This window comes from Mobula birostris, chromosome 2 (assembly GCF_030028105.1).
Source record: "Mobula birostris isolate sMobBir1 chromosome 2, sMobBir1.hap1, whole genome shotgun sequence".
Lineage (NCBI taxonomy): Eukaryota > Metazoa > Chordata > Chondrichthyes > Myliobatiformes > Myliobatidae > Mobula > Mobula birostris.
The window spans coordinates 16,394,617-16,421,682 of record NC_092371.1 but is presented as its reverse complement, the minus strand read 5'-3'; the positions used below and the strand labels follow the sequence as shown (position 1 = coordinate 16,421,682).

Sequence of the window (27,066 nt, the reverse complement as noted above, 5' to 3'; positions counted from 1 at the left end):
GGAATATTGCTGTTATATGTGGCAGAGGCAGAGAGGCTGGTAGGTGATGGGTGGAACGAGGTTGGGAGAGGTGAACAAAGAGCAAGGTAACCACGTGAACAGGTGAGTGTGGGGGCTCACCTGACACTGGAAAGTTCAATGGCAATACCATTGGGTTGCAAACCCCAAGTGAGAGATCAGGTTCCAATTTACTCTTGTCCTCACCCCGGCCATGGAGCAAGCCAAGGACAGAGAGCCCAGTGTCCCTGATCAACCAGAAGCTCAAGACGATCGCTGCAGGCAGCGGCGGGCAGAAGCTCCACAAAGCAGTTGCACATTCTGTGCCAGGTCTCGCCGAAGTAGAGGAGGCCACATCGTGAGCACTGAATGCAGTTGGCCAGGTTGGAAGAGCTGCCTCACGTGGAAGGGTTCTTTAGGTCCTTGGCTGGTGGCGAGGGAAGAGGTAGCGAGACAGGGAATACAACTCCTATGGTTGCAGGGCAAGGTGCCAAAGGTGGCGAGGGCAGGGCGAGGATGGATGAGATGAATGGGGAGGCACAAAGAGAGTGGTCCCTGCACAGAGCAGAAGGGAGGTGGCAGGGAGGAGGGGAAGATACGACTGTTGTTGTTCCACTTGCGGAAAGGGGCTGTTGGGGCCGGTGGGGATGGATAAGATGACCAAGGAATTGTGAAGACAGTGGTCCACAAAGCAGAAGTAGGGGGGGTGGGGAAGAGAGGTGTGACTGGTGGTGGGATCACATCAGAACTGGGAGGAGGGTGGAGGCAGAGGCCGTTGGGGTGAGGGGTTGAGAGGTGAGAAACAAGAGGCTCTGTTGCTGTCTCGTCTGGGGAGAAGGCTTGTTGGGGATGGTGGGAGCAGGTGTGTGGGAAATGGAGAGGAGCGTGAGTGTTCTGTCAGCGACGACAGGGGGATGCAAAGGGCAGTCATGTTTCCGGGACATTTTGGAAGCTCTGGAGCAGCAGGCTTCATCTTGAGAACAGATGTGAGTGAGCTGGAGAAATGGAGGAAAAGGGACAGTGTTCCTTTAGGAGGCGGAGGAGGGGGAGTGGGAGGAGGTGCAGTCGAGGTAGCTGTGGGAGTCAGTGGGTTTACAGGAGATACAGTTAATCCTGTAAACCCAAGTGCTGGCCAAGTGGTTAAGGCGTCAGTCTAGTGATGCGATGGTCGCTAGTTTGAGCCTCAGCTGAGGCAGCGTGTTGTGTCCTTGAGCAAGGCATTTAACCACACATTGCTCTGCGACGACACCAGTGCCAAGCTGTATGGGTCCTAATGCCCTTCCCTTGGACAATATTGGTGTCGTGGAGAAGGGAGACTTGAAGCATGGGCAACTGCTGGTCTTCCATATAACCTTGCCCAGGCCTGCGCCCTGGAAACCTTCCAAGGCGCAAATGCATGATCTCACGGGACTAACAGATGCCTAAATACATATATCCTGTCTTCTATGATGGAGAACGAGAGATCCAGAAAAGGAAGGGGCACATTCGAAGCTGTGCAGGAGAGCTGGAGCGAAGGGGTGTCTGGTGGCAAAGGTGATGAAAACAACGTGTTCCATACAGCTGCAGCAGCTGACGTACTGGCGTGGCGGGATGCCGGAATACGCTGGGAAGAAGAACTGTTCCATGTAGCTGGGGGCCAGAGATACCCCTTTCATCGGAAAGTGGGAAGAATAGGAAGGAGACGCTTGAGGGCCTGGACAAATTCTGCCCAGCCAATGGGTGTGCTGATGGAGGGGTTCCCACTGGATATTTGTTCAGGATGGAGAGAGGGCTTCCTGACTGGTGATGGACGAGTGTGGACACTGAACGTCCGTGTTACAGATGAGCCTGTCAGGGCCATGACGTTGGTATCAGGAGTTATTGAAATGGTGGAGATCCTGGATGTAGCTGGGAAGGGACTGGACCAAGGGATTCAGGGTGGCGTCTCGGTATGAAGGACCCAGCCCGCCAGGGATGAGCATGCAGAAGCATGGGTTAGTCCTGTTTACGGATCTTGGGTAAGAGACAGAGGTGGGCAGCACAGGACTGGGGCACTACCGGGCTGGGGCTGGGGATGGGAGATAGGCTGATGTGATGAGATGTGGAAGATGGTGGCCTGGTTTTGGACAGTGGGCACCAGAAAGTTGGTGTTGACCTCTGCCAGACAACAACAGCAGGCTTGACGACGAGGACAGGATCGGGGTGAGCCTACAGAGGGGGTGAGGTTGGACTGGGTGAGTGGAGTCAAGGCGGCCAAAGTCATCTCAGTCACCATTGCTCAAGAGATGCAACAGGGCCTGAGGGGAGGGGGGTGGAGACACAAGAATGGGGTTAATCAGTGGGGTTGAGGATTCTCAGCTAACGTCCTATGTGGTGTTGGGCCCTGTAACGCACTGCAGTGCGGGCGGGCGGTACATGGCTGAACGAGAATGCTCAGAGTAGGTGGCAGGGTTCCCGAGGATGTGGGGCTGACTGACAGTCAAACTGTTCGGAGGAGGACGGAGCAGGGGGTGTGATTTGGGATCAGCAGAGGGGGAGGGAAGGGAGGGGCCCATGAGGAAAGTGACAGCTGAACAATGGCTTTCATTTCAGCCCTGGTTTTAGACAACACGTGGCTTGGCCTTTAGTTGATTTGGGGAGTATTTAAAGCCTTCCTTCTCTCACACACAAGCTCAGTGCTGATCTGGTTATAACGGAGTGCAGAAACCTCACACCCCAGGTCACTCTTTAACCCTGCAGTCCTCTGGTCCGTTCCTGGAGATGCTCAGCCCTAAACTGAGTGAGCACCCGCGAACCCCTGCTGCCCGTTCCCCAACTTCAGAGTGACCTCAAAATCAACCCCCCTCCCCACCAGTGGCTTCACTGCGTCAACAGCCAATTCACTTGCAGCTCCCAGAAACAGGGCAGCACCCATGGGAAGGTATGAGTATAACACATCGCTGCCCTCAGGGACGCGGGGGTGGGGGGCGGAAATGTGTGGGGTGAGCAGATGTTCTGATCCAGTCCAGGGAACAGTCAACGCCAGAAGTTTTTTTTTCTTCACTAGAGGACGGTGAATCTGTGGAATTCATTGTTCAGTGTTCGTGTGGAGTACTGAAAGGTCTCGACAGAGTGGATGTGGATAGGGGTGGATTCTCGGACCAGAGGGCACAGCCTCATGTTAGAAGGACGAGGAGGGACCTCTTTATCCAGAGGATGGTGAATCTGTGGAATTCATCGCCACAGATGGCTGTTGAGGCCAAGTTGTTGGGTCTATTTAAAGCAGAGTTTGATCGTCAGTGTGTCAAAGGTTACGGGGAAAAGGCAGGAAAATAGGGTTGAGAGGGATAATAAATCAGCCACAATGGGCCAAGCAGACTCGATGGGCCAAATGGCCTAATTCTGCCCCTTTGTCCAGTGGAGCCTGAACACTCTGGCAGTTGGGGATGTTAATCTCAGGTCAGTGGAGGGTGGGTTTATTCTGTGCCTGGACACATGGAGCACGAAGCCACATACCTGCTGCTCTAGTACGGCCTGTTGGCGTCCTTCGGCCTCTTCAGCTGCACTTTTAACCTTTTCATGCCGATCTGGAAGCCGTTCATGGCCTGGATGGAGGTCTGAGCACTGGCTGGGTGGTCGAAGCTGACGAACCCTGCCCGGGGGTTGCAGGAGTAAACAGGGTAAAGAGACGTGGACTTACCCCACACCCCTCCCAGCCCAAACACTTCGCCGTCTGACTCCCCCCTCCCAGGCTCTCAGTGCTCTGTGAATAGCCAGCAACAGCTGGCCATTCAGTGTGCTGAATGGTTGGGGGTTGTGGTGGTCAGTTTATGCACAGTAAGATCCCATTACTGTAGCAATAACCACTTCCAGTGAAGTGTATTGATGGACGAAGAGAGGCTTCAGACTGGAGCTCCCTCACCATCCTTTCCTGCAGTGCAGAGCTCCCTCACTGCCCCTCCCCACAGTGTGGTGCTCCCTCACAGCCCCTCCCCACAGTGTGGTGCTCCCTCATAGCCCCCCCCACAGTGTGGTGCTCCCTCACAGTCCCTTCACAGTGCGGTGCTCCCTCACTGCCTCCCCACAGTGTGGCGATCCCTCACTGCCCCTCCCCACAGTGTGGTGCTCCCTCACTGCCTCCCCACAGTGTGGTGTTCCCTCACAGCCCCTCCTCACAGTGTGGTGCTCCCTCACAGTCCCTTCACAGTGCGGTGCTCCCTCACTGCCTCCCCACAGTGTGGTGCTCCCTCACTGCCCCTCCCCACAGTGTGGTGCTCCCTCACTGCCTCTCCACAGTGTGGTGTTCCCTCACAGCCCCTCCTCACAGTGTGGTGCTCCCTCACAGTCCCTTCACAGTGCGGTGCTCCCTCACTGCCTCCCCACAGTGTGGTGCTCCCTCACTGCCCCTCCCCACAGTGTGGTGCTCCCTCACTGCCTCCCCACAGTGTGGTGTTCCCTCACAGCCCCTTCACAGTGTGGTGCTCCCTCACAGCCCCTCGGTAATACAGAGTTTCTCTGTGACCCCAGTGCACACTATGCCAGTACTGTGTTGTGCTGAGGGACACCCTGATATACAGGTGTGTCCTTATATTCCACAATTTCACCGTCACTATGCACTGAGGGTCCGGTAACAACACGGGTTAAACCACAAGCTGTGGTACGACCCCCCCCCCCCCACTACCCCGGGCACCACTCACCGAAACATTTACTCTGATTGGTGGCGCGGTCGACAAACACCTTGGCGGAAATGACATTGCCGAACGGCAGGAACATCTGCAGCAACTCGAAGTCGGTGAATTCCTGGGGCAGATGGTAGATGAAGATGTTGCAGCCCTCTGGGCCTGGCGTCGGACAGGGACAGAGAGCAGATCACAAAGGGCAGTGGTGGGACCAACGCCCCCTCCCCGATTCCACACCGACCCAAATAAGACATCCCACCCAAATAAGACATTGTTTTATCGGTGCCACACTGTCACAGTGCAGGTCAGGACAGCAACACCTCTCATTCTGTCTGGGTAGCCTCCAACCTGATGGTACAAACATCGATTTCTCCAACTTCCAGTCATTTTTCCCCACTCCTTCCTTCCTTTCCCACTGTGGCCTCTTACTTTTCCTCACCTACCTATCTATCATCTCTCCCTCATTCTCCTCCTCCTCCCCTTTCTCTCATGGTCCACTCTCCTCTCCGATCAGATTCCCTCTTTTCCAGCCCTTTAGTTTTTCCACCTCTCACCTCCCAGCTTCTCACTTCATCCATCCCCCAACCATCTGGCTTCACCTATCACCTTTTAGCTTGTGTTCCTTCCCCACTCCCCCCATCCTCTTATTCTGTCTTCCACCCCCTCCATTTACAGTCCTAATGAAGGGTCTCGGCCCAAAACGTCAACTATTTACTCATTTCCGTAGATGCTGCCTGATCTCCTGAGTTCCTCCAGCATTTTGTGTGCACCAAGGAGCTTCATGAGGGTGTTACTGAGTCTCGAGGGTCTGAGTTATGGGGAGGGGTTTGGACTTCACCCATGGAGTGAAGGAGGGTGCGACGGTAGTGTAGCATGACTCTACTACGGCTCGGGGCACTGGAGTTCAGAGTTGAGTTCTGACATTATCCGTAAGGAGTCTGTATGTGGGGCTTTTCTCCGGGTGCCCCTGTTTCCTCCCACAGTCCAAAGACGTACCAGTTAGGAGGCTAATCGGTCGTTGTAAATTGTCCCGTGATTAGGTTGGGGTTAAATCGGGGGTTGCTGGGCAGCACGGTTTGCGAGTCAGAATGTCCTGCTCCACACTGTATCTCACTAGGTAAATAAGTAAATAAAAGAGGGTTGATTTTATAGTATACAATCAGGAGGGGCGGAGAAAGGGTGAGAACGCTCACTACGTTTCCCAGGGTTGGACAATGAGGAACTGGGGCACAGGTTTCACACAGGAGAGGAGAGAGATCTTTCTCACCCAGAGGCTGGCCGGTTTAAGAAATGAGCTGATGGAGAAAGTGGTTGGAACAGGTACAATAACAACATTTTACAAGGTACTTGGATAAGCAGGCTTGAGAGGGATATGGACCAAAAGTGCAAATGTGACGAGCTTGTACGGACGTCTTGGTCTGTTTAGACCAGATGAGTCCAAGGTCCTGCTTCCGTACTATATGACGCTGCACCAAGATACAGTGAAAAGCTTTTGTTTGCATGTTATGTTGAAGTTGTATAAGATGTTCCCATACCGTAAAAGGACTAGATAGGATTGAGTTTGTCAAGTGTGTTCAGGAAGGTTTCCTTCATCAGTACATCAAAGTCCCAAAGAGAAAGCATGCGATACTGAATTACCGGATTAAGGAAAAGGGCAGAACAGGTGACAGAAGTTTGCATCACTTTGCATCTAATGACCACAATGCCGTTAGTTACAAAGTAAATATGCAAAGAGATAGGTCTGGTTCTCGGGCTGAGATTCTAAATTGGAGGAAGGCCAATTTTGATGGTATCAGAAATGATCTGGCAAGTGCGGATTGTGACAGGCGGTTTTCTAGCAAAGGTGTACTTGTAAAGTGGGAAGCCTACAAAAACAAAATTTTGAGAGTACAAAGCTTGTATGTGCCTGTAGGAATAAAAGCTAGAGATATCAAGTGTAGGAAACCTTGGTTTTCAAGAGATATTGAGGCCCTGGTTAAGAGAAAAAAGGAGGTGCGTAATAGGTATAGGCACATACTTGAGGAGTACAAGAAATGCAAGAGAACGCTTAGGAAAGAAATCAGGAGGGCTAAATGAAGGCATGAAGTTGCTCTACCAGACAAGGTGAAGGAGAATCCTAAGGGATTCTACAGATATGTTAAGAGCAAAAGGATTGCAAGGGACAAAATTGGTCCTCTGGAAGACCAGAATGGTAACCCATGCATGAAGCCAAAAGAGATGGGTGAGATCGTAAATGATTTCTTTGCATCTGTATCTGCTCAGGAGACAAATATAGTGTCTATAGAGGTGAGGCAAAGTGGCATCATGGAACCTGTACAGACTACAGAGGAGGAGGTGTTTGCTACCCTAAGGCAAATCAGGGTGGATAAATCCACAGGACCTGACAAGCTGTTCCCTCAGACCCTACGGGAGGCAACTGTAGAAATTGCTGGGGCCCTAACAGAGATATTTAGAACATCTTTAGTGACAGGAGAGGTACCAGAGGATTGAAGGATAGCCAGCATTGTTCTGCTGTTTAAAACAGGCTCTAAACAGAAACCAGGAAATTATAAGCCGGTGAGTCTGACATCAGTTGTGAGAAAGTTATTGGAATGTATTCTAAAGAACCAGATATAACTATTTGGATAGACATGGACTGATTAAGAATAGTCAGCATGGCTTTGCGTGTGGGAGGTCTTACAGAGTTTTTCGAGGATGTTTCTAGGAAAGTTGATGAAGGTGAGGCAGTGGATGTTATCTACATGGACTTCAGTAGGCATTTGACAAGGTCCCACATGGCAGGTTGATCAAGAAGGTTCAGACGCTCAGCATTCAGGATGAGATAGTAATTTGGATTAGACATTGGCTTTGTGGAAGAAGCCAAAGACTCATAGTAAAAGGTTACCTCGCTGACTGGAGACCTGAGGAGTTCGGCAGAATACAGGGATCTGGGAATATCGATCCATAATCCCTTGAAAGTGGTGTCACAGGTCGATAGGACCGTGAAGAAAACCTTTGGCACATTGACCTTCATAAATCATGGGAGTGTAGTGGACAGTGAGGAAGGCTATCATGGCTTACAGAGGGATCTGCATTGGCTGGAAAATTGGGCTGAAAATAGCAGATGGAATTTAATGCAGACAAGGACAAGGTTTTGCACGTAGGTAGGACCAACCCGGGTAGCTCTTACGCAGTGAATGACAGGGCAATAAGGAGGGTGGTGGAACAAGGGGATCTGGGAATACAGGTACGTAATTTGTTGAAAGTGGCGTTACAGGTAGATAGGATCCTAAAGAAAGATTTATGAAAGGCCTTCATAAATCAATGTATTGAGTGCAGAAGAACGGATGTTATGTTGAAGTTGTATAAAACATTGGTGAGGCCAGGTCTGGTCACCCACCTACAGGAAAGATGTAAACGAGGGTTGAAAGGGAGCAGAGAAAATTTACAAGGATGTTGCCAGGTCTGGAAGACCTGAGTTATAAGGAAAGATTGAATAGATTTGGACTGTATTCTTTGGAACATAGAAGACTGAGAGAAGATTTGATAGAGGTTTTCAAAATTATGAGGGGTACAGATAGGGGAAATGCAAGCAAGCTTTTCCCACTGAGGTTGTTTGAGACTAGATCTACGGGTCATTGGTTAAGGGTAAGGGCTGAAATAGGGGGCACACGAGGGAGAACTTTTTTACTCAGTGTGTGGTGAGAGTGTGAACAAGTAGTGGATGTGGGTTCAATTTCAACATATAGAGAAATTCGGATAGGTATATGGATGTGAGGGGTCTGGAGGGCCATGGTCCAGGTGCAACTCAATGGGACTAGGCAGATTAATAGTTTGGCATGGATTAGATGGGCCGAAGAACGTGTTTTTGTGCTGTAGTGTTCCAGGACTCTACGCCATCCAGACAGCTTATTCTATACACCAGTCCATTGAGGCCACACAAAGGAAAATAATCAAAGCACAGCAGACTGTGTATCACCTACAGAGGAAGTTCAGTGCAATAGACAAAGCAAAAGGCCAAAGTAAACTCAGAGATCAAGGGTTCATCTGAATTGTATGAAGGTTTGTTTAATTCTGTCGTAACAGTGGCATGGAAGCTTTTTTGGGGCCTGGTAGCATGCACTTTCTGCCTGATTAGGGGTGGAGGGAGCACCGAGGATTGTCCAGGGTTGGTCGGCCCTACACTTCCAGAGGCAGCGGAAAGTGTAGACGGAGTCAATGGAGGTGAGGCTGGTTTTCCATCCCCAGGCCAAACCTTTCCCCGATTCCACCACCCCTCCTCTGTTCCTTTACTGTCTGTCTGTATGTGTGAGAGACTGTGTGACTGTGTCAGTGTGTCTGTATGGGTGTCTGCATGTGTGTGTGCATGTATGTGTGTGTGTGTGTGTGTGTGTGTGTGTGTCTGTGTCTATGTGTGATGTCTGTGCGTGTGAGACAGACTAGTGTTTAAGTTAGAATCACTGGGTCAGCACTGTATAACCAAAGGTGGCTGCTTAGTGCAGTGTTACTACCCGTGGATCTGAATCCCTGGGGACTCATCCCGAATCACTGCCACACAGCTGGGACGTTACCACTTACCCTCCCGCTGCTGCTGAGATACAAGAGCCGGCTGCGGAAACGATTGACTGACAACACCGTAGGTGGCTGGGTAGGCTGGGTAGGCTGCTGTAAATAGTTGGAGATGAACAAAGGGTTAAACAGTCTCTGATCCTCTCCCATGGAGGGGGCCTTCAGTCATTCAGGCAGGGACAGAACAGGTCAGACACAAAAGGGGAGTGAAGTTCCCTTTTAACGGTCCCATCGCACGCTCCCAGGGTCAGGCACAAGGTGAAGCTCTCTCCACACCGTCCCCATCCCATCACACACTCCCAGGGTCAGGCATAGGGTGAAGCTCTCTCCACACCGTTCTCATCCCATCACACACTCCCAGGGTTAGACACAGGGTGAAGCTCCCTCCACACCGTCCCATCACACACTCCCAGGGTTAGACACAGGGTGAAGCTCCCTCCACACCGTCCCATCACACACTCTCAGGGTCAGGCACAGGGTGAAGCTCTCTCCACACTGTTCCCATCCCATTACACACTCCCAGGGTTAGACACAGAGTGAAGTTCCATTTTAACCATTCTATCTCACACTCCTGGGATTAGACAAAGAGTGAAGTTCCCTCCACACCATCCCATTACACACTCCCGGGGTCATAATACCAAAAGGCACAGGAGCAGAGTTAGACCATTTGGCCTGTTGAGGCTACTCTGCCATCTCATCAAAACTGATCCATTTCCCTCTTAACCCCATTCTCTTGTCTCCTCCCTTTCACACCCTGATTTATCACCAGTGACCTGGCTTCCACGGACTCAGCATTACATCTTTGCTTTTATATTCTAGACCTCTCAAAATGAATGCTAACATCGCATTCACCTTCCTCACCACTGACTCAACCTGCAAACTAACCTTTAGAGAACCCTGCACAAAGACTTCCAAATCCCTTTACACCTCGGAGTTTTGAATTTTCTTCCTGTTTAGGAAATAGTCCATGCTTTCATGCCTCCTACCAAAGTACTTTGCGACATTGTATTCCGTCTGCCACTTATTTACCCATTCTCTTCATCTGCTTGCATCGTTCTGGAGGCTTTCTGCTTCCTCAACACTACCTGTCCCTTCACCTATCTTAGGATCATCCGCAAACCGGGCTACAGAACTATCAATTCTGTCATCCAAATCAGTGACCTATCATGTTAAAGGAATCGGTCCCAATACAGACCCCTGTGGAACACCACTAGTCACTGGCAGCCAACCAGAAAAGGCTCCCTTTATTCCCACTCTTTGTCTCCTGCCAATCAGCCACTGCTTTATCCATGCTAGGATCGGTCCTGCAATAGCCGAGGCTCTTTTCTTGTTTAGTGGCCTCACGTGCAGCACATTGTCAAAGGCCTTCTGAAAATCCAAATACACAACATCAGCTGATTCTCCTTTCTCTGTAATGAGTGTTTTTTTTTCAAAGAATTCCCTTCAGACAGCCATGCAGACTTTGGCCTCTTTATCATGTGCCTCCAAGTACACTGAAACTACATCGTTAACGGTCAACTCCAACATCTTTCCAACCAATGAGATCGGGCTAACTGACTGATAATTTCCTTCTTTCTGCCTCCCTCTGTTCTTAAGAATGACATTTGCAATTTCCCAGTCCTCCGGAACCATGCAGAAAAGATCATAACTAATGCTTCCAAGATCTCTTCAGCCACCTCCTTCAGAAACCACCTTGTCCAGGTGACTTCTCTACCTTCAGACCTTTCAGCTTCCCAAGCACCTTCTCCCTAGTAAAAGTAACTGCACTCGTTTCTACCTCTAGACTCTCTGAACTTCTGGTCTCCCCTTACAGTCTCTCCAGCATCATTTTCTAGCAGTCCAATATCTACTCTCATCTCTCTTTTACACTTTATATATCTGAAAAAGCTTTTGGATTCACTTTTATATTATTGGCTAGCTTACCTTCATATTTCATCTTCTTTTCCCCTTACGTTTTATTTTAGTTACCTTCTGTTTGTTTTTAAACGTTTCCCAATCCTTCATCTTCCCACTCATTTTGATCTATTATTTGCCCTCTCGTTTGCTTTGATGTTGGCTTTGACTTCTCTTGTCAACCACAGTTGTCTCAACCTGCTTTTAAAATACTTTCTCTTCTTTGGGATGTGTCTATCCTGCGCCTTCTGAATTGCCCAGACACAGAGTGAAGTTCCCTCTACACTGTCCCATCACACACTCCCAGGTCAGATACAGAGTGATACTCCCTCTACACTGTCCCATCAGACTCTCCTGGGTCAGACACAGAGTGAAGCTCCCACTACATTGTCCCATCAGATATTCTCAGGTTAGACACAGACTGAAGCTCTCATTACACCGTCCCATCACACACACCTGGGTCAGACACAGAATGAAGCTCCCTCTACATTGTCCCATCAGATATTCTTGGGTCAGACACAGAGTGAAGCTCCCTCTACCGTCCCATCACACACTCCTGGGTCAGACACAGAGTGAAGCTGTGTACCTCTGTACTGTTCCAGCTATCCAGGCAGTCTCCCACTCTGTTAGAATATAATCCAGCATGCTATTCCCACTGGGATCCCCCAGTTAGGATCCTTCATTACCTGTGTTTGTAGTCCAGTTAAGCAGAGCTGCCAAGTTTACCTCTGTCCCTGGAGAAGGCTCCAGGACGTATGACTTCTGTGATCCCTGCCTCAGGCAGTGGGTCCCGGGGGCCCAGGAAGCCACAAGGCTGACAGTTCCCACCCCCTGAATGGTCTCGAGCAGTGGCTCTGTTGGGCTGGGGAGCGCACAGTTACCTGTGTAGTGCTGCATGCCCGCGTACGCCTGTTGTAGGGGATCCATGGCAGTCGGGCCAGACGCTTGGCTTTGTGCTGTGGGAGGAAGTGCCCGCATGTAGTCAGTGCCACAGGGAACCACGGCGCCCACCTTCCCCAAACGACCCTCTGATAGCGTTACCGGCCTCGAGGGAGGCTGGAGAGGTGGCCCCTGTCTACAGTGAGAGCCCACAACTGGCGCGGAAGTGAAAAAAACACCGGATGGTCAGCAGCGAATGAATCGGAAAATCTCGGGGTCTCCCAGCAGTGTGCAGGGCTAATGGACGTCTCATTGCAATGACAATTTGTGCACTCCGCTTGGCACTGCCCTTCCTGTAGCATGACGCCCTTTCCCCACCAACCCTCCCACAGTGTGGCGCTCCCTCATCACCGCCCTTCCCATGGCATGGCGCTCCCTCATCACCACCCTTCCCATGGTATGGTGCATCCTCCTCACCGCCCCTCCCATGGTATGGTGCTCCCTCCTCACCGCCCCTCCCATGGTATGATGCTCCCTCCTCACCGCCCCCACCTGCTGCATGCCTGTCCCTTCGGTGCTCGTCATCGCCACCCCTGTTATTTGTAGAAAGGCTGAGTGAGCCAGGGCTTTTCTCTTGGGAGTGAAGGAGGATGTGAGGTGACTTGGTCGGGCTGTAAAAGATGTTAAGAAGCCTAGACAGAGACCTTTTCCCTGCGTGAAAATGACTGAAATGAGAGGGCACAATGTTAAGATGACTGGAGGAAAGTATGCGGGTGGGGGAAGATGTCAGATGTGGGTTTTTTTTTACGCAGAGAGTGGTGAGTGCATTGAATGTACTGCCGGGGTGGGGGTAGAAGCAGATACAAGAGGGACACTTTGGAGAATTTTAGATAGGCGCGTGGATAAAAGAAAAAATGCAGGACTATGTGGGAGGGAAGGGTGGGATTGATCTTAGGGTAGGTCAGCACAACATTGTGGGTCGAACAGCTTGTACTGTACAGCAATGTCCTGTGTTATGTGAAATCTCCCGGGCCTGACCCCAGGTTTATTCAGGATAAGAGGCGAGAGAAGAAATGACAGGAGCTATGGCTAAGATATTTGTATCATTATTAGCCACAGGAAAGGTGCTGGTAGACTGGAGGCTGGGGAATTTCATGCCTTTATTTCAGAAGGGAAGCTAAGAAAACATGGGAACTATAGTCTGGTAAGTATAACATCTGACGTAGGTCAGTTACGGCAGAGAATTCCAAGAGATATATGTATATATGTAAAGATGGGGGTTAATTGGGGTAGTCAGCACGGCTTTGTGAATGGGACATCATGTCTTATAAACTTGACTGAGTTTTTTTTTTGATAATGTAACCAAGTGTGTTGATGAGGGAAGGGCTGTTGGAGTGGCATAAGATATCCCATGGACAGCATTCTGACTGGTTGCATCACTGTCCGGCATGGAGGGACAACGGAACAGCACTGGGAAAAACGGCAGCAAGTTGTAAACTCAGCCAGCTCCTTCATGGGCGCTAACCTACCCAACATCCAGAACATCTTTAAAAGATGATGCCACGAGAAGGTGGCATCCGGCACTGAGGACCCCCATCACCCAGGACATGCCCTCTTCTCATTGCTACCATTAAAGAGGAGGTACAGGAGCCTGAAGATACACGCTCAACACAGCTCTTCCTCTCCACCATCAGATTTCTGAATGGACAATGAACCCATGAACACTATCTTGCTATTTTTTGCTCTCTTTTGGTACAATTTACTCAATTTCATTTTCTATATATATAAGACCATAAGACACAGGAATAGAATTAGACTCTTCTCCCCATCGACTCTACTCCACCATCTGATCATGTTAATCCATTACTCTCTCAACCCCATTCTCCTGCCTTCTCCCCGTAACTTGCAACACTGACTAATCAAGAACCTGTCAACCTCTGCTTTAATTAAACCCAGTGACCTGACCTCCACAGCTGCCTGTGGCAATGAATTCCACAGATTTACCACCCTCTGACTAAAGAAATTCCTCCTCATCTCCATTATAAATGAATGTCCTTCTGTTCTGAAACTGTTGCCTCTGGTCCTAGACTCCCCCACCATAGGAAACATCCTCTCCTCGTTCACTCTATCTCAGCCCTTTCGCCACTTGATAGGTTTCAATGAGATCACTGCTCTTTCTCTTAATTTCCTGTCAGTACAGGCCTAAAGCTATCAAATGATCCTTATTTCCAGAATCATACACATGAACCTCCTTTGAACCCTCCCCAATGTCAGTACATTCTTTCTTAAGGGGCCCAAAACTTCACACAATACTCCTTATGCAGTCTGCCAATGTTTTATAAAGCCTGAGCATTACATCCCTGCTTTTATATTCTAGTCTTTTCAAATGAATGCTAACATTGTATTTGCCTTCCTCACTATCAACTCAAACTAAAAATTAATAGACAATAGACAATAGGTGCAGGAGTTGGCCATTCGGCCCTTCTAGCCAGCACTGCCATTCACTGTGATCATGGCTGGTCATCCACAATCAGTACCCTGTTCCTGCCTTATCTCCATATCCCTTGACTCCGCTTTACAAAACCTTTACAAAATCTGGCACGAGGACTTCAATTCCCTCTGCAACTCAGATCTTTGTATTTTCTCCCTGTTTAGAAAATAGTCTACGCTTTTATTCCTTCTACCAAGGTGCATGGCCGTACTCTTCCCAGCAGTGTATTCCAGTGGCTGCTTCTTTGCCCATTCTTCTAACCTGCAGCCTCTCTGCTTCCTTAAAACTACCTGCCCCTCCATCTATCTTCATATCATCTGCAAAGTTCGTCACAAAGCCCTCAATTCTGCCATCCAAATGACTTACAAAGTCAAAAGAAATGGTTCAAACACAGACTCCTGTGGAATACTACTAGTCACAGGCAGTCAATCAGAAAAGGCTCCCTTTATTCTCGCTCTTTGCTTCCTGCCAATCAGCCAACGCTCCATCCATGCTAGTATCTCTCCTGTAATACCCTGGGCTTTAATCTTGTTAAGCAGCCTCATGTGAGGCACCTTATCAATGGCCTTCTGAAAATCCAAGTACCGTACACAACATCAATTGATTCTCCTTCGTTTATCCTAGTTGTTATTTCCTCAAAGAATTCCAACATAGTTGTCAGGCAGGATTTTCCCTTAAGGAAACAATGCTGACTTAGGCCCTATTTTAATATGTGCTTCCAAGTATCCTGAAATCACATCCTTAATAATTGACTCCACCATCTTCTCAACCACTGAGGTCAGGCTAAGTGACCTATAATTTCCTTTCTTCTGCCTCCCTCCCTTTTTGAATAGTAGAGTGACATTTACAATTTTCCAGTCCTCTGGAACTATGCTAGAGTCTATGGATTCTTGAAAGATCATTAATAATGCCTCTACAATATCTTTAGCCACCTCTTTCAGAACCCTGGGGTGTAGTCCATTGGTCCAGGTGACTTATCTACCTCCAAACCTTTCAGTTTCCCAAACACCTTCTCCCTAGGAGCTGCACTCACTCCAGCGCCCGGCACTCCCGAACTTCCAGCACATTTCTAGTGTCTTCCACGGTGAAGACTGATGAAAAATACTTGCAACACACATCAAAGTTGCTGGTGAACGCAGCAGGCCAGGCAGCATCTCTAGGAAGAGGTACAGTCGATGTTTCGGGCTGAGACCCTTCGTCAGGACTAACTGAAGGAAGAGCTAGTAAGAGATTTGAAAGGGGGAGGGGGAGTTCCAAAATGAGAGGAGAAGACAGGAGGGGGAGGGAGCCAAGAGCTGGACAGGTGATTGGCAAAAGGGATATGAGAGGATCATGGGACAGGAGGCCCAGGGAGAAAGAAAAGGGGGAGGGGGGAAAACCCAGAGGATGGACAAGGGGTATAGTGAGAGGGACAGAGGGAGAAAAAGGAGAGAGAGAGAAAGAATGTGTGTATATAAATAAATAACGGATGGGGTACGAGGGAGAGGTGGGGTATTAGCGAAAGTTTGATACGAGGGGGAGGTGGCAACTTTGATGTGTGTTGCTTGAATTTCCAGCATCTGCAGATTTCCTTGTGTCTGCATTGAAAAATACTTATTCAGTTGGTCCGCCATTTCCTTGCCCCCCCATTTCTTCACCCCCCCATTTCTTCCTCTCCAGCGTCATTTTTTTCAGCAGTCCAATATCTACTCTGGCCTCTCTTTATATACCTGAACAATATTTCTTGTTGTAATTTATATAGTTTTTATGATTATGTATTGTAATGTGCTGCTACTGCAGAACAACAAAGTTCATGGCATATGGTAGTGATACTAAACCTGATCCTGATCTGGAGTCTGTGGACTTTAGGAAAGCCTCTGATAAAGTTGTCCATGGAGGGCCGCTGTGGAAGTTGAGATCACACGGAATCTGGGAAGAGCTGTCTAATTGGACGTGCAGTTGTCTCAAGTAAGCAGAGGTGATGCTAGAAGGTTGTCTTAGGCCTGTGGCTAGTGGTGTGCCTCAGGGTCATCTAGTTCAACAATTTACATAAGGTTTAGTTTGACACTAAAATACGTTGTATAGTGGACAATGATGAAGGTTATCAGAAATTACAGGGGGGTTTTGATCAGCTGAGTCAGTGGGCCAAGGAATGGCAGAGGTTGGTTCAGATAAGCGTGAGGTGTTGCATTTTGGAAAGTCAAGCCCAGGTAGGACTTTCACAGTGAATGGCAGAGCCTTGCAGAGTGCTGTTGAACAGGGGGACTTAGGAGGACGAGTACATGGTTCCCTGAAAGTGGAGTGAGTGAAAAAGGCTTTTGGCAAGAAGGCCTTTTAAAGTCAGGGTATTGAGTATAAAAGTAGGGAGGTCACGTTGTGGCTGTGCAGGATACTGGCCTAAGCACTTGGAGTGTCATGTTCGGTTCTGATCGCCCTGGTAAGGGAAGCATGTTGTGAAACTGCAAAGAGTGCAGAAAACGTTTTACAAGGATTCTGCCAGGATTTGACGGTCCGAGTTTCAGGGAAGGCTTGACAGGCTAGGACTTGAGAGGTGACCTTAGGGAGGTGTGTAAAATTAACAGTGTGAATTCAGTCTTTTACGCAGAGTTGGCTTTCGGGAATTTGAGAGCAGAGGTTTAAGCTGAGAGGAAAAGTCTTAAGAGGAACTTTAGGGGCAACTTTTCTTTTTACACAGATGATGGTACCCCTGTGAAATCAGCTGTCCGAGGAAGTGGTTGCAGTAGGTACAGTAACAGCCTTGAAAGACAGTTGGACAGGTACGTGGATAGGAAAGGTTTAAGGGGATGTGGGTCAAACACTGGCAAACGAGACTATGCTTAAACGGGCATCTTGGTCAGCATCGGTGAGTAGGGCTGAAGGGCCTGTCCCCATGCCTTTGGCTCTTTGACTCTATGCTGGCTGGCGCTAGTACCTGTGGTTACCTGGATAAGAATGAACACCGTTGGTGTAGATGGCTTCGGAGGGTGTCTGACCATTAGTCTGCGCGGTGATCTGGCTGTAACCGTTGATGGCGAGGGGGGCGGCAATGGCAGGGACCTGGGCTGCTGGAATTCCTGGGGGAGTGCTGCTTCCTGGGGGGGCAGAAAGGCCACAACACGATGAATGCTGGTGCAGCTTCACCTCAGAGGTGAGGCTCCTGCCACATGAGAGATCTCCTTCCCTCTCAGACCCTCTTTACACCCTTCTCCAAAAGAGTGAGGCAGAGAGGTAGAGGGCAGGAGGAATGGGGGGATGGAGGGAGCGAGAAACGGTGGGGGGACGGTGGGAGAGGACAGGAGGAACAGGGAAATGGAGAGAGAGGGCAGGAGAATGGGGAGATGGACAGAGAGGCAAAGGAGAGAGGAAAGGTGGGGGAGAGGGCAGGTTACGGAGACGGGAGGGAGAGAGGAATAGTGGGGGATGGAAAAGGTGCAAGAGGAACAGAGGAGGAGGGAGGGAGGTGGGAGAGAGAGAGGCGGGGAGAGGGAGAGGAAGAAAGAAAGGCGAAGGGAGGAGGGGGAACAGAGTGGGAGGGTGAGAGAGGGGCACGGAGGTAGAAAGGCTACATATCAAACCAGCCGATGGCTTTCTGACAGATAGCTGACATGAAAACAGCTCAAAGGAACTTTAAAATATTAAGAATACTGGAAGAATACAATTTACTTAAAGCAGATTTAAATAATTCAATTAATAAAAAACAATAAAATAGAAAAATTGTGCCTTTACCTTTTGAATATATACTACGTGAGTGGTGGGGGAAAGGGGGAGATGGAGGGAGGGATGAGGAATGAGTGGTGGGGGAAAGGGGGAGATGGAGGGAGGGATGAGGAATGAGTGGTGGGGAAAGGGGGAGACGGAGGGAGGGAAGGAGCTGGGAGGGATGAGGACTGAGTGGGGGAGTTATGCTGGGGTCAGCCCTGAGCCCAGAATATCAGCCACTGGGAGAAGGAGTACGTTGTGAGCTGGTCCACCCTCTCTTACCCGAGGCTGGCGTCAGCGAGCTGGCGATCAGGCTGCTGGCGTTGATGGCTGCTACCTGCTGCATCTGGACGGCAGTGGCCATGGGGTTAAGGTAGGTGGACTGCGTGGCAGCCATCAGTGCTGCCTGCTGCTGCATCAGCTGCTGGCGGAGAGCAAGAGTTAGAGGGACTGACACACCCAGAGGTCCTCGGGCATCAAAGCGCATCACACCCCACCAGAAATCCACGCTTTCCACCAGAAATCCACGCCCCCCCCCCCCACCAGAAATCCACGCTCCCCACCGCCACACACTGGAGAGCAACTCCCTCCAACCCACCCACTCCCGGAATCCCACCCTCTCCAACCCCACACCTGCCTCCCCAGTGATAAAATGTCCCCAGCCGAAGGGGTGACTCATCCAGAAGACATGGGGTTGTTTTCTCTGGACTAGCAGACGTTGAGGGGAGCTCTGATAAAACCATAAGACCATAAGACATAGGAGCATATAGGCCATTTGGCCCATCGAGACAGATCTGCCATTCTATCACGGCTGATTCCTTATCCCTCTCAAACCTATTCCCCCGCCTTCTCTCTGTAACCTTTGACGTGCTGACTAATCAAGAGTTTATCAACCTCAGTCCGATTTCTAAATGGACATTGAACCCGTCAACACTACCTCAATATTTTTTCCATTTCTGTTTTTTTTGGCACTACTTATTTTTAACTTAACCATTTAATAGACATACATTATTGTTTCTCTAAATTTATTTATCACGTTTGGCTTTGTACTGCTGCCCTCAAGTTAAAGAATTTCACGACATCTGCTGGTGATATTAAACCTGATTCTGGAATGTAGTCAGCATAGCCTCCAAGCCGTCTGTGACAATGACTTCCATATATTCACCACCACGAATTCTAAACGGACATCCTCTATAGTGAGACAGTGCCCTGTGGCCCTAGACCCATACACTATACGAAACATTGTCTCCACATCCACTCTGTTTAGGCCTTTCTATATTTGACAGGTTTCAAAGAGATCCCCCTCCCATCCTTCTAACATCCAGCGAGTCCATCCTGAGACAGTGATATGGAAGGGAGATGCACCCAGAGTCCCTCACACAGACATCAGAATGTAACCCGCCCTACCATGAATCCACCCTCCCCAAAACCCTCCACCGTGACTGAATAATTCAGTGGGTTAGGGGGTCCATTCCCAGGGGTGGGCACCACACCGCTTCGCCCACTGACCGCTTGCGTGTAAGCTCCATATGCACCGAATTGTATGGCCATGGGGGCGAAGACCCCCAGCTGCCCGGCCAGCTGCTGCATCCGCCGGAGGCCGCGCTCCTTGTCCGTGTCCGCAAACTTGACCACTAGGCTCGATGACGCTCCCTGCCCATGAAACAAACACACACAGTCAAGAGGGAGGGCTGAAAGCTGGGCTGAAAGCTGGCCTGAAGATGCTGGCCAAGTTCACCACATCCTCCACCATCTCCCTATGCCGTGACCCAGGCAGGTCCAACCTCCTCAGTGATCCAAATGAAGGTTAGAGTTAGTGACACCAATCCCAATGGAACCACCCCTCCCCATTCACAATCCCAATGGAACCACGCCTCCCCATTCACAATCCCAATGGAACCACCCCTCCCCATTCACAATCCCAACGGAACCACGCCTCCCCATTCACAATCCCAACGGAACCACGCCTCCCCATTCACAATCCCAACGGAAACACGCCTCCCCATTCACAATCCCAATGGAACCACGCCTCCTCATTCACAATCCCAACGGAAACACGCCTCCCCATTCACAATCCCAACGGAAACACGCCTCCCCATTCACAATCCCAACGGAAACACCCCTCCCCATTCACAATCCCAACGGAACCACCCCTCCCCATTCACAATCCCAACGGAACCACGCCTCCCCATTCACAATCCCAACGGAACCACGCCTCCCCATTCACAATCCCAATGGACCCACCCCTCCCCATTCACAATCCCAATGGATCCACCCCTCCCCATTCACAATCCCAACGGAACCACGCCTCCCCATTCACAATTCCAACGGAACCACGCCTCCCCATTCGCAATCCCAATGGATCCACCCCTCCCCATTCGCAATCCCAATGGACCCACCCGTCCCCATTCACAATCCCAATGGATCCACCCCTCCCCATTCACAATCCCAACGGATCAACCCCTCCCCATTCACAATCCCAACAGATCCACCCCTCCCCATTCACAATCCCAATGGAACCACCCCTCCCCATTCACAATCCCAATGGAACCACCCCTCCCCATTCACAATCCCAATGGAACCACGCCTCCCCATTCACAAACCCAATGGAACCACGCCTCCCCATTCATAATCCCAATGGATCCACCCCCCCATTCACAATCCCAACAGATCCACCCCTCCCCATTCACAATCCCAATGGACCCACCCCCCCATTCACGATCTCAATGGAACCACCCCTCCCCAGTCACAAACCCAATGGATCCACCCTCCCCATTCACAATCCCTATGGACCCACCCTCCCCATTCACAATCCCTATGGACCCACCCTCCCCATTCACAATCCCAATAGACCCACCCTCCCCATTCACATTCCCAGTGGACCCACCCCTCCCCATTCACAACCTGAATGGATCCACTCCTCCGCATTCTCAAACCCAATGGATCCACCCCCTCCCCATTCACAATCCCTATGGACCCACCCTCCCCATTCACAATCCCAATAGACCCACCCTCCCCATTCACATTCCCAATGGACCCACGCCTCCCCATTCATAATCCCAATGGATCCACCCCTCCCCATTCATAATCCCAATGGATCCACCCCTCCCCATTCACAATCCCAATGGAACCACCCCTCCCCATTCACAATCCCAATGGATCCACCCCTCCCCATTCACAATCCCAACAGATCAACCCCTCCCCATTCACAATCCCAATGGATCCACCCCTCCCCATTCACAATCCCAATGGAACCACCCCTCCCCATTCACAATCCCAATGGAACCACGCCTCCCCATTTACAAAACCAATGGAACCACGCCTCCCCATTCATAATCCCAATGGATCCACCCCCCCATTCACAATCCCAACAGATCCACCCCTCCCCATTCACAATCCCTATGGACCCACCCTCCCCATTCACAACCTGAATGGATCCACTCCTCCGCATTCACAAACCCAATGGATCCAGCCCTCCCCATTCACAATCCAGGCAACATCCTGGTAAACCTCTTTTGCACCTCCTCCAAAGCCTCCACATCCTTCTTATAACAGAGTGACCAGAAGTGTATACAATTCTCCAGATGCTGCATAACCAGAGTTTTATAAAGCTGCGTAATTTCCTGACTATTGAACTCAGTGCCTTGACCAATAAGATTGAGCTAGCCACCATCATCATTATGTGCCATGTCAAATGACGTGGGTGATAATGGTCCTAGACCATGATTGTTCTTGGCAAATTTTTCTACAGAACTGGTTTGCCATTGCCTTCATCTGTGCGGTGTCTTTACAAGATGGGTGATCCCAGTCATTATCAATACTCTTCAAAGATTGTCTGCCTGGCGTCAGTGGTCGCATAGCCAGGACTTGTGATGTGCACTGGCTGCTCATACGACCATCCACCACCTGCTCCCATGGCTTCATGTGACCCTGATCGGGGGGGGGGGGGGCTAAGCAGGTGCTACACCTCCCCCAAGGGTGACCTACAGGCTAGCAGAGGGAAGGAGCACCTTGCACCTCCTTTTGTAGAGACGTATTTCCACTGAGTGACCCCGAAGCAAGCTATACACCTTCTTTACCACTCTGACAACCTGTGTAGCATGGACCTTGCCACAATGGCTAGTTGTGGTTAGTTGCCACAATTCCTTCAACAGCAATGCTGAACTGCCAGTTGCTAGGAAGGGTTTCACATGTCTTGAGACCAAGAAAAAGCAGCAAGTGTATCGGCACCTTCCCTCGAGGTCCAGCTTGCTTGACTAGGGCCTGTGGCACGTGAGACAGTGTGGCTGCCTTACCTGCAACATTCGGCTCCCATGCAGAGCAACGATTGCCGCCTGCGCTTCTGCATGTGTCTGGAACTTTACAAAGGCACAACCTGCAGCAACGGGAAGAGGATAATTCAATGATCCGAGGACAAAAATGGTGTTCCTATCAAAATAAGGCACAACTCTTCCCACTGCACACACTCAAGCTCCCATCACATGTCCAGGGTAGGGTCAGGAAAGGTCATGTATACAGCAAAGCTCCTTCCACTGTCCCATCACACACTGCCGGGGTCAGACACAGAGTGAAACTCCCTCCACATCATCCTATCACACACTCCTGGGGTCAGACACAGAGTGAAACTCCATCCACTCCGTCCCATCACACACTCCCAGGGTCAGACAGAGAGTGAAACTCCTTTACACTGTCCCATCACACACTGCCAGGGTCAGACACAGAGTGAAGCTCCCACTACACCGTCCCATCACACACTGCCAGGGTCAGACACAGAGTGAAACTCCCTCCACACCGTCCCATCACACACTCCCGGGGTCAGACACAGGGTGAATCTCCCTCCACTCCATCTGATCACACTCTTCACTGTCCTGTTATACTTCAGGGTCAGACACAGATAGAAGCTCTCTCTACTCTGTCCCATCACACACTCCTGGTACAGAAACAATTCTAAGCCGCAACATTATTTGCCTTGTACATATCAGCACTACTATAGAACAATGAATGTTTTTCAGAGGTCATCAAAATAAGAAATGAGTTATTCCGAACCAGTGACAGGCCTGAAATCCAAGAGTTGTAGACATCGGGTAGACAGCACTGAAACAGGCTGTTTGTCCACGGTGAACACACCCACCATTAGCAACCATTTACACTCACCTAGTTCTGCCACCTAACTGCATGGATACCAGTTATCCTACCAGCTGCATGCCTTTGGAATGTGGGAGGAAACCAGAGCCCACAGTGGAAACGTAATCACAGCTGAACGTGCGAACTCCACGCCGACAGCAAGGGAGACCGGCTTTGAACCTGGCCTCCGGTATCACTGTGCCACCTTAAAGCTGGCCAAAGAGATCGGCCCTGAGGGCGATCCTTCGAGAGGACAGAGCCGAGGGGAATCAAGGGGAGAACCGGCGTTCACACTGAGGCAGGTGCTGCAGATGGATGGGAAGTGAAGACCCTGGAGATTTGGATGAGATCTGGTAGGGAGTGAAGAGGCCAAAACTGGGGTGAAATACGGCTTCAGATAGTTGGTAAACACAAGAGATTCTGCAGATGTTGGAATCCTAGAGCAATACACACAAAATGCTGGAGGAACTCAGCAGGTCAGGTAGCGTCTGTGGAGGAAAATTAAGGTTTCAGGCTAAGAACCTTCCTCGGGACTCTCGATAAAGGGTCTTGGCCTGAAACATCAACTGCTTATTCATTTCCATAGATGCTGCCTGACCTGCCGAGTTCCTCCAGCATTTTGGTGCGTCTTGGTTCAGACTCTTGATCTAGGTTGGGCAGCCACTTACAAGAAAGTGAAGACTGATAGTGAGGGGGGCTTGGTTCACGGTGGGATTCGGTGGCTAAGAGAGTGGACTGATGTTCAGACAGATTGGGTGACGCAGCGAGCAGGTTGAACTCAACCAGTCTCATAACTTGTCTCCTCTGTACACACACACACACACACACACACACACAAACAAATCCTTTTCTACTTCCTAATCTGTAAGGGAGCCTCGGGCTTTTGTGTCCTTCCTGCAGAGAGTGGAATGGGATGAGATGTGCTGGGATGATGCGAGGGTGAGACAGCACAGAAAAGGTAAAGGAGATGCTGAAAGTCATGAGGAAGTTTGCAGAGAGTTGTGGACACACCTTATTCCATCATGAAGACTAAATGCTCCTCCACTCACTCAATCTACACTTCCTGCTCCCTGACATAATCAAAGACCCCAAATCTATCCCCTTCTTCCCCCTTCCGTCAGGCAGAAGGTATCACCAGGCTCGAGGAAAGTTCCTACCCCGCTATAAAACGACCCATATAATGGAGCCTCTGATACGGTAAAGTTGAGCTCTTGCCATCAACCTGCCGTGCCGTGGCCCTTATGCATTTCTGTCAACCTGCACTGCTCTTCCTCTGTAACTGCAAGCTGCGATTACCTTCTGCAGACCGACTGCCTTCGCCTTTGTACTGCCTCACAGTTTTGAAAAGTACTTTATGTATGGCATGCAAAACAATGATTTTCATCGTAGCTCAGTACGTGGTTTATTTATTGAGAGATTCAGTGTGGAATAGGCCCTGCTAGTCATGTCACCCAGCAACCCCCAATTTAGCCCCAACCATTTTACAACGACCTTTAACCCACTACCTTTGGACTGTGGAAGGGCCTGGAGAAAACCCACACGTTCCACAGGGGAGAAGTACAGAGGACGCTGAACTTGAACTCCACACTCCGATGCCCCGAGCTGTAATCGCGTCACACTAACCGCCGGCCGACCACGGCGCTCTTTGAGCTTTGCCGTGTAATCCCACCTCCCAGCACTGAGTCCTCTGCTGTTCTGGTATACATCAGGCACACACCTCATAAATCCCCTCTGCACCTCCCTGCCCAGAACAATCTGCACAGCCCTTCAGCCCGTCACTTCCAAACTGACCATTTACACTAATCTCATTTTATCCACCCCAGCGTTTCAACTCATTCCCCTCCAACAGATGCTGTTCGACCCACTGATTTCCTCCAGCTGATTGTGTTGCTCCAGATTCAAAGTTCAAAGAAACTTCATTATCAACGTATGTACATACTACCTTGAGATTCACTTTCTTGCAGGCATTTGCAGGAAAAATAAAGAAATACAATAGCAGTTATGAAAAACTATACATAAACAAAGTCAATCAATGTACAAAAGCCAAATTGTGCAAATAAAGCTAATACGAAGAACATGAGCGGAGAATCCTCGAATGTGAGTGGGTGGTTGTTGAATTAGTTTAGGGTTGCAAATTCCAGCACCTGCAGTCTCCTGTGTCTGCATAGCTAAGACTACTTCCTCCACAAGCCTCTCCAATACCATTCTAATCCAATACAATATCACTGATAGCATTGTGTACACACCATGACATCGTCAGTGATTCCCCAACACCCCTTCCATCCTACAATCACTTTGACCCCCTTTGACCCCCGTCAGGCAGGAGGTAACGTAGCATTAGGACAAGGACTGCTCGGATGGGAAACAGCTTTCTCCCCCAGGCCGTGAGACTGCTGAACTCTCTGCCACCATTCTGGTCTCATCACTTTCGAAGAGCCAGACGTGTTACACTGCTTAATCTTTAACTTAGTGTTGTGAATGCACCCCCCTACTAGTAGTAATATTACTTTATGTGTGTGAGTTATCTGGTCCAGAGGAATGGTGGTAAATATTTGTACGGCTGAAAATGGCAATACACTGAACTCGAACTTGATTCCTCTCACTAATCTTCCCCGAAACCCATTCTTTCCTTATTCTTGTCCCACCTGCACACTGCTAACAACCTACAGTGGTCAGTTACCTACTAACCCACGTGCCCTTGAGACCCGGGAAGAAACCGGAGTGCCTGAGGAAACACACACAGTCCCAGACTCCACACAGACAGCGCCGGAGGCCGAGATTGAACCTGTGTCGCTGGAGCTGGGAAGGAGCGGCTGTACTAGCTCACATGGCCATGGTCAGAAAGGCAAACAGAGGTCAACTAGTCACAGCCCCAATGAGCCTTGCTGGAAAATACACCATCTCCATCAAAACTGGTGCTTCTCAACGACCATATTCAGCAAAAGACCACAAGATATAGGAGCAGAGTGAGGTAATTCAACCCATCTGCGCCCCCATTCAATCAAGGATGCTTTTGTTTTCCTCCTCCCCATTCTCTTACTTCCTCGCCACTACCCTTAACCCCTCGTACCTATCAAGAACCAGTCAACCTCTGCCTTAAATGCACCTGATGACCTATCTTCCCCAGCCCGCTTGGCAACAACGGAACTTTGTCTCTTGTCTTCTTCTCATTGATACCATCAGGCAGCAGATACACACACTCAGAAACATGCCATCAGATTTCTCAACGGTCCATGAACCTTGTTTATTCTGTTTATTTAGAGAAACAGCATGGCAACTGGCTCTTTGGGCCCAATGAGTCCACGCCGCCCAGTTGTACCATGTGACCAACTACCTACTAACCTAAACACGAGGAATTCTGCAGATGCTGGAAATTCAAGCAACACACATCAAAGTTGCTGGTGAACGCAGCAGGCCAGGCAGCATCTCTAGGAAGAGTTCCAGACCCTTCAGGATGAAGGGTCTCGGCCCGAAACGTCGACTGTACCTCTTCCTAGAGATGCTGCCTGGCCTGCTGCGTTCACCAGCAACTTTGATGTGTGTCACCTACCAACCTGTGTGTTTGGAAGGCGCGAGGAAAGCAGAGCTCCTAAAGGAAATTTACGCAGTCACGGGGAGAACGAACAAACTCGTTACATACAGCAGCAGGATTTGAACCCGTGTCCCTGACGCTGTAATGGCATTACGCTACAGAGCCATTGTTACTCCTATTTCCGCACTTTAATTTGGTGCCACCGTAGCGTAGCAGTTCGGGTGACGCTAGTTCAGCTTGGGGCTTCGGAGTTTGGAGTTCAATTCTGATATCATCTGTAAGGAGTC

General features: G+C 49.9%; 1 protein-coding gene across 1 annotated transcript in view; it reads right to left on the bottom strand.

The window, feature by feature from the left end:
* Window positions 1-27,066, bottom strand: part of LOC140184956 (CUGBP Elav-like family member 3-A) — a 102,251-nt gene that overhangs the window by 7,905 nt on the left and 67,280 nt on the right. Inside the window, exons 5-12 of the mRNA XM_072238200.1 lie at window positions 22,419-22,498; window positions 19,633-19,776; window positions 18,406-18,544; window positions 17,367-17,516; window positions 11,957-12,031; window positions 9,192-9,278; window positions 4,653-4,796; window positions 3,472-3,607 (exon numbers count right to left, since the gene is read on the bottom strand). Of these exons, the coding sequence (XP_072094301.1) occupies window positions 3,480-3,607; window positions 4,653-4,796; window positions 9,192-9,278; window positions 11,957-12,031; window positions 17,367-17,516; window positions 18,406-18,544; window positions 19,633-19,776; window positions 22,419-22,498 (947 nt within the window). The 3' untranslated portion in view covers window positions 3,472-3,479. The remainder of the gene's footprint in view (window positions 1-3,471; window positions 3,608-4,652; window positions 4,797-9,191; window positions 9,279-11,956; window positions 12,032-17,366; window positions 17,517-18,405; window positions 18,545-19,632; window positions 19,777-22,418; window positions 22,499-27,066) is intronic.